Source organism: Nicotiana tabacum, chromosome 7 (assembly GCF_000715075.1).
Source record: "Nicotiana tabacum cultivar K326 chromosome 7, ASM71507v2, whole genome shotgun sequence".
NCBI classification, from domain to species: Eukaryota; Viridiplantae; Streptophyta; class Magnoliopsida; order Solanales; family Solanaceae; genus Nicotiana; species Nicotiana tabacum.
This window is the reverse complement of record NC_134086.1, coordinates 68,177,483-68,190,469: the sequence shown is the minus strand read 5'-3', so window position 1 is coordinate 68,190,469 and position 12,987 is coordinate 68,177,483. Positions and strand designations below refer to the sequence as shown.

General features: G+C 37.3%; 1 protein-coding gene and 1 long non-coding RNA gene across 2 annotated transcripts; both read left to right on the top strand.

The window, feature by feature from the left end:
- The first annotated feature begins 2,995 nt into the window (after positions 1-2,995).
- Positions 2,996-3,547, top strand: LOC107784665 (F-box/kelch-repeat protein At3g23880-like). The gene has a single exon (XM_016605822.2). It carries the CDS (start codon positions 2,996-2,998, stop codon positions 3,545-3,547), a length of 552 nt encoding a protein of 183 aa, XP_016461308.2.
- Positions 3,548-9,403: 5,856 nt separating this feature from the next.
- On the top strand, positions 9,404-12,422 carry LOC107784666 (uncharacterized). The gene is made up of 2 exons (XR_001647725.2): positions 9,404-9,660; positions 12,199-12,422. It is a non-coding gene; the product is annotated as an uncharacterized LOC107784666 (long non-coding RNA).
- Positions 12,423-12,987: the final 565 nt, after the last annotated feature.

Genomic DNA, 12,987 nt, shown 5'->3' with positions numbered 1-12,987 from the left:
GTATCAGGCCTCGAGTCCAAATCTGTCTTTTCTTGTTCAGCTGAAGTTTGATCTTTTACACCTTCAACTGCTTTCTGTAATTGCTATTTTTCTTTATTTACGGTTTTTGTTCCTGTTACAGCGTTGATACTTCTAGTTATCTGCTGATCCCCACGAATTTGGCGAATTCCCCATGGTGATGGGAATTTAATAACTTGATGTAAAGTTGATGGGACAACATCCATATCATGTATCCATGGTCTCCCCATGATCATATTGTAGGCTATTTCCATATCAACTACCTGAAATTTAGTTTCTTTAACAACACCTGTAGCAAAAGTTGTTAGAATTACCTCTCCTTTTGTTACCACACTTGAATTGTCGAAGCCTGACAAGGTGTGCGCCTTGGGTATCACTTTGTCTTCAGCTTGCATTTCACGTAATAACCTTAGTAGTATAATATTTACGGAACTCCCTAGATCAATCAAAACTCGTTTTACATTAGTATCATGTACAAGTAAAGATATTACCAGAGCATCATTATGTGGAGTTATCGCTCCTTCGGTATCTGCATCATCGAACGAAATACTTTCATTTTCTAAAACCTGCCGCACCCGTTTCCCGTGTGTAATTGTTACCTTAGAAACCTTGTTGGAGGCTGTGTAGGTTATGCCGTGAATATCTTCTCCCCCACTTATCACATTCACTGTTCTCTTGGGTGAAGGAGGCTTTGGTGGCTCTTGCCTATTTTTCATATAGGCTTGTTTTCCTTTTTCACTAAATAACTCAGTGAGGTACCCTTGCTTCAATAGATGATCCACTTCACTCTGCAAGAATCTACATTCTGAAGTTTTGTGCCCGTGATCATTGTGGAATTCATACCAATGATCTGGATTGCGTCTATTTGGATTTGACTGCATCTCTTTTGGCCACAGTACCTTATCTCCCATGCTTCTCAAAACATCCACGAGCTCGGAGGTAGAGATATTAAAATTATATCCGCCGAATCGTGCCTTTAAACTTCTGTCATCATCTCGTGACTCTTGTCTGTTCCGATCATTCCTGAATTTTGAAGAAGAACCAGAGTCCCTGTACCTCGATTTTTGATCATATTGCTGGCTATCTTGTTTTGACCGTGGGTCTTTTCCTGCAGGTCCCATATATGGATCGTACCTGTTTTTACCTGATCTTTTTTCGGCTTCTGATCTTCTGGAACCACCCCTTTCTTCATGATGAAACTTAGGTACGGTATCTTCTTCAATTCGCAGCTTCGTACTATACCGGTTGTAAACATCATTCCACGTGGTTGCAGGAAATTCTCGAAGGCTTTCTTTGAGTCATCTCGTGGCTTCAGAACTTTTGTCATTTAAATTACTCGCAAAGGCTATTGCAGCCCAGTTGTCAGGCACACGGGGTAGAGTCATTCTTTCACGCTGGAATCTATCAACAAAATCTCTAAGCAACTCTGAATCCCCTTGTTTGATTTTGAAAATATCTTCCATTCCTTTCTCAACCTTTTGTGCTCCCGAATGTGCTTTAATAAAAGAATCTGCAAGCTCAGCAAACGAATTTATAGAATTTTCAGATAAAAGAGAATACCAGGTTAATGCACCCTTGGTGAGTGTTTCTCCAAATTTCTTGACCAGTACTGATTCAATTTCTTGTTTGGTCAAGTCGTTGCCTTTCACGCCTGTTGTAAATACAGTCACGTGGTCATGTGGGTCTGTAGTACCATCATATTTCGGGATGTCAGGCATTTTGAACTTTTTCGGAATTGGAAGGGGAGCAGCACTTGGCTTCCAAGGTTGTTGTGAGTATTTGTCCATGTCTACTCCTTTTATTACAGGCGGAACTCCAAGGATTTGCTCAATACGCTCATTTTGTTCCTTAATCTGTTTCTACAAGGTTAGTACTAAATTTTGCAAATAGGAATTATTTGAATTACCTAGTCCCCCTTACTGTGGTTCACTGGTGGTTCCTCCATTTCCAGAATTAACAAGACCAGAACGGGGATTCTCCAATGTATTATTATTAGGAGTTGGTGTGGGTGGTGCAGCAGGCAATCGACTAACTAGAGCCTGAAGAGCTTTGCTGACCTGTGCATCAATTAGCTTTTGTAAAGCTTCATTTGTACCTCCTTCAAAGTGTTCAGATTGTTCTTGTTGATCAGCACGGGATTCAGTAACAGGAGTGCCTTCACGAGATTGACGTGGTGAATCTGGAGGGGAGGGAACCACGTCACCTTGATTTTGATGGATTTGATTTTTATGGTTTCCCAATATGTTATTACTGTTATTGTCGGTGTTGTTGTTTGACATGGTGATAACAGTGGACAAGATATAGCTTAAAAGAAAAGATTATCAGATTCCCGGTAACGGAACCAATTTGTTTAACCAAAAATCTGAGTCTTTGGTCAAAGCTAAAAAGAAATTTGGGTTACTGATAATCAGGAGACGAAAATAAAATGTTTTTGAGAATGATGGTAAAGTAGTAAATGGTTTTGTATTTCAGTAAGATCTCAATAGTATTTCGTGTCCCTACAGATGTTGAGTCCTTCTCCTTTTATAGTTGATTCTAGGAGATGATGTAATGCCTTTGTCTTAATGAGGCAATTATGAGCAATAAATGACATTAAAAGAAACGTTACACAATCAATTCTATTTAATTCAAATATTCTAACGTATTTGATATTTAATGTTGTATTTAGACTCTTTTATGTCATCAGATTTGTATCTTCAACTTCTTCCAATCTTCGGTCTTTAAATGACTCGAATAGGTACGAGACTCGTACCTATTTTAGTAACGGTCCACACCTATGTTGTTTTCTTTTTCCCTTATCTGTTGTCGCCCGTGCCTCTTGGCTATTTATTGTGTTTTGACCATTTGACCAGTCCACGTGTCATGCCATGTCACCTACAATGTAAATTCAGTTTTTTTCCAATACAATACTAAGATCAGAATTTACAGCCTAAAGACGGATTCTTGGAGAACGGTGGATAATTTTCAGGATGGCTTTATGGTAAATAGTTCAGGTATATTTGTTAAAGGGAAGCTTTATTGGACATCAGTTGCTAGTGTTCATGAGCTCAATGACTATAGTAGATGCAACATCATTTGTTTTGATTTAGCAAATGAGACATGGGGAATGGTGGAGCAGCCCAATTATAGAGAAGAAAAATTTAGTTTGATGCCGGGAATTTTTGGAAGTGATCTTGTCGTGACTTGTAACCATGAGGGAAGTCATTCTGATGTGTGGGTTATGAATGATTATGGAGTTGAAGCATTCTGGACAAAGATGTTCACCATTAACTGTCCTGATGATCCTGGGAATTATGTCCATTATCGACCCTTTGCCATGTCATTTTCACCACCGATTTGCCAGTCAAATAAGGGTGAAATTTTACTTTTGTATCGGTCAACTTTTATGATAAACAATCCAAAGGATGATTCAATCAGACAACCAGAGGTTACTAAATTTGAGAGCTGTTTTGAAGCAGAAATCTATGTTGAAAGCCTTGTTAGTCCCTCGTTGGTTGCTGACTGGGGACACGATAACCATGAAGACTAACAGCCATGTCGTCGATAACTGTAAGAGTTCTGTTACCCATTTCATTTTACTAATTGATGTTGTCCTTTTGCATTTCCTTTTAGTCATATATAGAACAAGACAATGTGTATCTTTGAAGCTATACGTTACATTTTCTTGTATTGGTTGGAGTTCTTCTAAGCATTCCTCCTTTTTATTTTGTCACTATTTGCATGAAACAAAGGTTATTAGGTCGTAGTATTGTTGAAGTTTGGCAAAATGCCAAAGTCCCACATTGGTTGGGAGTTAAGTTTGGAGGGGATTTTTCCCCTATAAAAGAAGGCCTAATGTTTAGGATTGAAACACACCTCTCATTTGCCTTCTCATCTGTTTAAGGCATTTGTATCTTCTCTTTTTAGTATTATTTCACTTCTATTTTTGGAGTGAAATAAAATATTGGTTGTGTCCGAGGAGTAGGCAAAATTAGCCGAACCTCATAAATTCTGGTGTTCCCTTTATTGTTGTTTTATTGTCTTATTTATTATTTGGTGGCTGTCATAATTTTTGGTATAGTAGTTGTGACTTATTCACACTATATACATTTGGCTTCCGCAACAATTGGTATCAGAGCCAAGGTACTGTCTAAGTATGCTCTGTGGTTGCAGCATAGTCTGATCTTCCACATCAGAAAAGATTTATCTTGGTAACTGAGTCAAGGTTCTGTCTGAGTATGCTCTGTAGTTGCAGCTTAGTCTGATCTTCTACATCAGAAAGGAAATAATCTTGATTTGTGTCGTCAGCTATTAAATAATATTTGTGTCAAATATGGGGGACGATAAACAAGAAGAATCTACATCAAGTGTCAACAATACGTCATCATTGGCATCTTTGCTTATGACAAGAATTGTGTCAAATGCGAAATTTGCGGTAGAAATTTTTGACGGGTCCGGACATTTTGGGATATGGCAAGGCGAGGTTCTAGATGTCCTTTTTCAACAAGGGTTAGATCTGGCCATTGAAGAAAAGAAACCAGATGTTATTGGAGAAGAAGATTGGAGAATTATCAACCGTGTTGCTTGCGGTACCATTCGATCCTACCTTGCTAGAGAGCAGAAATATCCATACACAAAGGAAACTTCTGCAAGTAAATTATGGAAAGCACTGGAGGATAAATTTTTGAAGAAAAACAGTCAAAATAAATTGTACATGAAGAAGAGACTGTTTCACTTCACCTATGTTCCTGGTACCACGATGAATGAACATATCACCAGTTTCAATAAGTTGGACACAGATTTGCAAAATATGGATACAACTTATGATGATGGTGACTTGGCCTTAATGTTGTTGGCGTCACTTCCTGATGAGTACGAGCACCTTGAAACTACTCTACTCCATGGAAATGACGAAATTTCTCTCAGAGAAGTTTGTTCAGCTTTGTACAGCTATGAACAAAGAAAGCGAGAAAAACAGAAGGGCGGAGAAGGAGAAGCACTGTTTGTGAGGGGTCGTCCTCAAAATCAAACGAGGACAAAGAAGGGAAGATCCAAGTCAAGATCCAGACCCAGCAAAGATGAATGTGCCTTTTGTCGAGAAAAAGGGCACTGGAAGAAAGACTGTCCGAAGTTGAAGAATAAGGCCAAACATAACAATGGAAAGGCTATTATGGATTCAAATGTAGCTGATTGTGATGATTCAGACTTCTCATTAGTTACAACAGAGTCATCAACATCATCAGACATATGGTTGATGGACTCGGCTTGTAGCTATCATATGTGTCCCAACAGGGACTGGTTCGTGGAATTTCAAGAAGGAGAATATGGAGTCATCCACACAGCGGATAACAGCCCTCTTACCTCATATGGCATTGGTTCAATACGATTAAGGAACCATGATGGAATGATCAGAACATTGATAGATGTTCGATATGTACCTGATTTGAAGAAGAATCTCATCTCTGTGGGAGCCCTAGAATCAAAAGGGTTCAAAATCATTGCAGAAAATGGAGTGATGAGAGTATGCTCCGGTGCACTAGTGGTAATGAAGGCTAATCGGAAGAATAATAATATGTACCGCTATCGTGGCAGTACAGTTATTGGGACAGCGACAGTAACATCCAGTGACGACAAAGAGGCAGAAGCAACCAAGCTATGGCACATGCGCTTGGGACATGCTGGAGGAAAATCCTTGAAAACTCTATCAGATCAAGGATTGTTAAAAGGAGTAAAGGCTTGCAACTTGGAGTTTTGTGAGCATTGTGTTAAAGGGAAACAGACAAGGGTTAAATTTGGTACAGCGATCCATAATACTAAAGGCATTTTGGATTATGTACACTCTGATGTTTGGGGTCCTTCCAAAACACCTTCATTGGGTGGGAAGCACTATTTTGTAACCTTTGTTGATGATTTTTCCCGAAGAGTATGGGTGTATACAATGAAGAGCAAAGATGAAGTGTTGGGAATTTTTCTCAAATGGAAGACGATGGTGGAAAATCAGACAGGCAGGAGAATCAAGTGTATTCGCACAGACAATGGAGGTGAATACAAAAATGATCATTTCAATAAGGTCTGTGAAAATGATGGCATCATCCGACACTTCACTGTTAGACATACACCACAACAGAATGGAGTGGCAGAACGTATGAACCGGACCTTGCTGGAGAAGGTACGGTGTATGTTGTCCAATGCTGGCTTGGGCAAAGAATTTTGGGCTGAGGCAATTACATATGCATGCCACCTCATTAATCGTCTACCATCTGCTGCTATTGATGGCAAAACACCATTTGAAAAATGGTACGGAAAACCTGCTGTAGATTATAACTCTTTGCACGTGTTTGGCTCAACTGCATATTATCATGTGACGGAGTCAAAATTGGATCCAAGGGCAAAGAAGGCTATTTTTATGGGAATTACTTCTGGAGTCAAAGGATATCGCTTATGGTGTCCTATGACAAAGAAAGTAATATTCAGCAGAGATGTTACCTTTGATGAATTTGCTATGGTAAATAAGGTAACAGAAGATACCAAACAAAATGAAGGTGCTTCTAAGCAGGTGGAGTTTGAGGGAAAATTTATTTTTCCTACACAAGAAGCAGAGGAGGAAACAAATGAAGATTACCCTCTGGAAGGAGAGCCAGTAGAGGAGATTCCAACTCAGGAATCTCAACAACAACTTGAATCAATAGCAACCAGCAGGCCAAAAAGAACAATAACGAAACCTGTTCGTCTCATAAAGACGGTTGCTTGTGCAACCTCAATTGTAGCTGATGATGTTCCTACTACTTATAAAGACGCTGTCCAAAGTTCAGAAGAAGATAAGTGGAGGATTTCCATGAATGATGAAATACAGTCCCTTCATCAGAATCATACATGGAGATTGGCCAATCTCCCGAAGGGAAAGAAAGCAATTGGGTGCAAATGAGTATTTGCAAAGAAAGAAGGATTTCCTAACCAATTAGATGTTCGCTACAAAGCAAGATTGGTGGCCAAAGGATATGCTCAAAAGGAGGGAATTGATTACAATGAAGTGTTTTCTCCAGTTGTAAAACATTCCTCCATTAGAATTATGTTGGCTTTGGTAGCACAATTGGATTTGGAACTAGTTCAGATGGATGTAAAAACTGCGTTTTTACATGGAAACTTGGAGGAGGAAATCTACATGACTCAGCCAGAAGGATTCAAAGTTGCTGGAAAAGAAAATATGGTGTGCAAACTTGAAAAATCGTTGTACGGATTGAAACAATCTTCTAGACAATGGTACAAGCGATTTGACGAGTTTATGTTGCGGCAAGGGTACAAGAGAAGCAAATACGATCATTGTGTGTATTTGCACAAGCTTAAAGATGGTTCCTTTGTATATCTTCTCCTATATGTTGATGATATGTTGATAGCTTCCAAGAATTTGGAAGAAATTGATAAGTTGAAGATTCAACTGAAGAAGGAGTTCGAGATGAAGGATTTGGGTGAGGCAAAGAAAATTCTTGGCATGGAGATAATTAGAGATAGACGTTCAAAGAAACTCTGTTTATCTCAAAAGGAATATTTGAAGAGAGTACTTCAACGTTTTGGCATAGATGACAAGACTAAGCCAGTTAGTACTCCACTTGCTTCCCATTTTAAGCTAAGTACTACTATGTCGCCAATGGATGAAGCTGAACGAGAGTATATGTCAAAGGTACCATACGCAAATGTTGTTGGTAGCTTGATGTATGCAATGGTTTGCACAAGGCCTGACATTTCACAAGCTGTTGGAGTTATTAGCAGATATATGCACAATCCAGGAAGGAGCATTGGCAAGCTGTGAAGTGGATTCTATGGTATATTCATAATACTGTAGATGTCGGGTTAGTTTTTGAGCAGGAAGACAATCAGTCTGTAGTTGGATATTGTGACTCAGATTTTGCGGGTGATATGGACAAACGAAGATCAACTACTGGTTATGTGTTTACTTTTGCAAAGGCACCAGTTAGTTGGAAGTCTACTTTGCAGTCAACAGTTGCTTTGTCTACAACAGAGGCAGAGTACATGGCTATTACAGATGCTGTGAAAGAGGCAATTTGGCTTCAAGGATTGCTAAAGGAGCTTGGTGTTGAACAAAAAGGTATCACAATTTTTTGTGATAGTCAAAGTGCTATTCAATTAGCGAAGAACCAAGTTTATCATGCAAGGACGAAGCACATTGATGTTCGGTATCATTTCGTACGAGAAATCATAGAAGAAGGTGGAGTCACGGTGAAGAAAATTCATACTACAGAGAATCCTGCTGATATGCTGACAAAGGTGGTGACTGCGGTCAAGTTTCAACATTGTTTGGATTTGATCAACATTGTTGAACACTGAAGATTGAAGATGAAGACACAACCAAAATTTGTTATTGAGAGAGAATTGAAAATGTGGAATTTTGCCAAGGTGGAGATTTGTTGAAGTTTGGCAAAATGCCAAAGTCCCACATTGGTTGGGAGTTAAGTTTGGAGGGGATTTTTCCCCTATAAAAGAAGGCCTAATGTTTAGGATTGAAACACACCTCTCATTTGCCTTCTCATCTGTTTAAGGCATTTGTATCTTCTCTTTTTAGTATTATTTCACTTGTATTTTTGGAGTGAAATAAAATATTGGTTGTGTCCGAGGAGTAGGCAAAATTAGCCGAACCTCGTAAATTCTGGTGTTCCCTTTATTGTTGTTTTATTGTCTTATTTATTATTTGGTGGCTGTCATAATTTTTGGTATAGTAGTTGTGACTTATTCACACTATATACATTTGGCTTCCGCAACAATTGGTATCAGAGCCAAGGTACTGTCTAAGTATGCTTTGTTGTCTTAAATAAAGGTTTAGAAGACATGATTTTCCTCTAGGCAGGGTGTCCCAACAGCTTGGTTAGTCTTACATTCAGGTTTTGCGGCACCTGTTGTCCATTTCATTTGGGGATATACTTAATAGAGCTAAAAGAAGAACAATAAGAATAATGAAGTCGTGTTAAGTTCTGACATAATATCCGATTTTGGTCTTTTTTCCTTGTATAAGGCTGTTTCTTTTCTCTTTCTGGCAATCTTTTTCTTTCTTTTACTTCTTTGGTGAATTAATATCGAATCTTGTTTCACTCTGACAAACATTGTGATGAAAGCACAAGCAGTTTGGACGTGAAAACGAGATTTAGGAAGGAAAGCTGCAATAGTCATGAGAGTGGAGTGAACGAGCAAATCCGAGGGGAGTCCAGGAGAGTAATGGACTTGGACTGAACCCTTGTCTGATAGCGTTCTATTAATTTGAATTATAGAATGAGTATATAATATCGTACTGATTTATTTATTTCTAAAAGAAATAATCTACTTTACTAATTATTTATGCTTCTTTCTGAATAGACCTGGACCCTGTTTGCAAACGTCTGTAGTTCAATATTCTCAGTATTGTTAGTCGCTACAATGCATTCTACAAAATTCGTCATAATAGGGATTAAATCTACTTAATATCTCAAAACCTAGCCATCCATCTCTCGAAAGCCTTAAAACGCTCGTTATTTTCTCTGGATAAATTGACAATTTTTTCTCTAATTCCGCTCGAATCTTTCTCAATTTCTGGTTTTTGTCGCTTAAAGTGATGATTTACTCTATTCCATTTGGATTTATGTTTCTAATCACTGATTTTCATCGTCAAACTGTTTGGTATGTTCTTCAACTCTTTGTTGGTTTAATTTTCTTTTTTTTTTTGTTCTTCACTAGTTGTAACAGGTTCTTGTCAGTATACCATTAGCAAAAATAGGGTTGGACACTTTATTCCAATATGAAGTATTAGGAATGGAGGTAAGAGATAACTCCCCAAACTCTTCTCTTGCAGATTCTAATGAATATTTCAAGTTTATCTGTGAGGGGGAAAATAAAATGAAATTCTGGTTGATTGTTTTCTCTCCCAATGAATTCATAATCGAGCCTAGTCTCTAAGTAATCAGTGATTGATAATTAACTTTTGTAAAAATGACTCTTCATCATTTCTAATGTCACATGGAGGCAAAAGTCCTAGGTAATTTCTTTCTATCTGTCGAAGCCTTGGTGGGCAGAGCTACCCTGTACCTATGGGAGGTAGTGGTACCCAGTGAAATTAATCGAGGTGCGCGCTAGCTGGCTCGAACACTACCATTATACAAAATATGTCACGTAATGGCTGCATGTAGTTTACAGTTTATGACCATTTTGCTGCTAGATGAGATGTGAAGCATACTGGAGCTCTAAGAAAGCCTTGTCTTACAAAATGTAATTTCACCATAACTGGGAGATATAATTTTTGAACCTTAACTGAAAATGTTACACGGAAGTTCTTTAGTTTAGAGCCTAAGCCCTATCATATTAACCTGACTATTGCATATAAAGCTAGTTCTGCCATCATTTATGAAAAACTACACGAATCCTCTGCTCCCCTGATATGTTGCTGAGTTTCTGTATACTTTCTGTCGACTGTTAATTCTCTAAAAGTTGCAGTAGTTGTGCAGTTTTATCTAAAGAGTTGAATATAAATTGTTAAAGGTGTTGGTGAGAACAAATAGTTATCAGGAACTCACAACAGATTGACTGATTGTTTTCTAATTTTGTTGATCCCTTGGTTTCGTATTACTGGTCCATGCCCTGGTTGGTTGGTTGGTTGACTGGTTGGCGAGCTGTTGTTGTACTTTGAGATGGTTAATTGTGGTTAGAATACTTCTCCCACTAATAGTAACCACCTCTCCTTCTTCTTTAATGTGGTGTAAATGTTCCTTAATCATCTAATCACGCTGTGCATAAGAACTTTGTCACCACTATTTATTGAATCACGGAATGGAGTCCTAGGTGTATGTTTGCACGTGATCTTCTCAGCTTCTATTTGTTATAATCTTCTGGATGAAGTCAATTTGTCTAAAAAACACTTACTTTCCTCTGGTCTGGAAGAGTAATTGATTTCAAGATATTTCTTTAAAATTTCTTTAGAAACCAAAAACATCCATGACTCATTCAGATTTTTAAAGAATTTAAAGATGAATTTTCAGGTAATATTTCTAAATGTGCTAACTTGAAAGATTACAAGATTTCTGGCATAAGGAATCATGGTTGCCATGTTCTTCTAAAACATTTACTCCCCCTTGCATTAGTGGTATGTTGTCCAAAAGTGTGTAAGCCACTTATTGAGTTGTCTTTATTTTTTTAAAGTGCTTGTAGAAAATGACTATTCATTTGATGAACATGCTATAACTTAAATTTATTTTGTTGATTGAGAGTATTTTAGTATGTATCATTTGGGGAATTTATGCTTTTTGTTGGTTGTGGATTTGCGGGTTGTATGTAGCTAAGCTATTATTTGTTGGTTATGATTTTTTAGAATATATTTGCATGCTTGGTTAATTTCATAAGGATGAGGCATACTCCATGTTTATGGATTTACATTTAAACGGTCAAAAGAATAATTGCGACTCATAACATCTATATCCTTGCTCCATAAATAAATCTCCAATAGTAACTCTGTCTAGCAAAAATAGTGATGATATCGTTGCCAACAAGTCAATGTTGGCATTATTTATTTTCTGTGGATTTACATGAAACTGCAGGTTTCTTTTGCAAATCCCACTTGTGACTGCTTTGTATCATATGTGTTTCTCTGCTGAAATTTCCAATAATTCCAATCTCATCTTCATATTGGAGGCTTGCCAGGGCCAAATAGACCTGAGATGCACTGCTCTTCACAAAATAGAAAACCACAGCCAATATCCACTGCCATCTCAGCACCACCCTCAAAAATACATTTAAATGGAGGGAATGATCACTTCTTCATGTCAAAGAGGTCATTTGAATCTGCATTTTTGTGAATGTAGTAAAACCTTTTAAACTTATGACGGGGTAGAGGATTCTGTGTTATGTTAGCTAGCGCAACTTCCCAAAAATAGTGATACCACAAACATGGAATTTTTATTGTTTGTGTAACGTATAATACTATGGAAGTTTTAATTTGAAAAGATAAGTTTATAAGGAAATACCATATCCGATTCAAAATAGTCTTACAAGTTTGTCTATTTCGATCCAGTCTATAGTGAGATAGTTGACACGTGAGTTTTCTCATTTTTCATATACTTTTTACCCTATGAAATTGGATCAATTATCTCTTGGTACTTTCTAATTCTGGCATTTTGATAGAACTTTGAAAGGCTGGTTTTGAATTTCAATTTTTTCTTTTTGATGCAGCTTTATGTACGTCGTGATATAAATATCACAATTTCAACTCTGCAAGTGTAGTATCTTGGCATAAAGTATTACTGTATTTGATGCATAAGTTGTGTTCAATTGTTAGTTTAAGATAAATGTAAGATCTGTTTCTTTATTCCACAATTTATTATATCTGTTGTTGCAGAAGAGCCATTTAATGAGACAAATAAATAAGCTAACACTGTCTGTTTCTTCCGTTTTAATGTTTTGTTGTTGACTTTCATCATCTGTATGCATTATGACTCAAATACCATATCCTATTCAAATTAGTCTTATAATTTTCTTGTTGATCTTTATATTTTTTCTAAAGAGAATATTTTTTCTAAATTAGTCTTGGAGTTTACAAGCAAAGTAGTTTTTAAGGACATACAAGTTGATTATATATCAGTTCACTAGGAATGTTGGGCAAGCTTTATATTATAGTCAAGGGATGTTAACTATAACTTCTTTTGCTAAGGGTTTGAGTAAACAATATTGTGGCTTATTACGTCATGGCAATACTAATGGGATGTTAACCATTTTCTGTAATTAAATACTACAGGTATGAAAGCAGGTTTCCTAATCTTTATGGGATACTAATCTTTATATTATACTTTTATGACCAGGTTTCCTAGTTGCAAATTGAGCATGACCTGCATAATTCATTGATTGATTAAAATTCCTGGAGAAAGACCTTTTGGCCTGCTCGCTTTAATACACACGCATTAATTCCAATTAGCGACAGAAACTAAGTCTAATAGGGTATTATCCGCCTCTAAGCTTAAGACC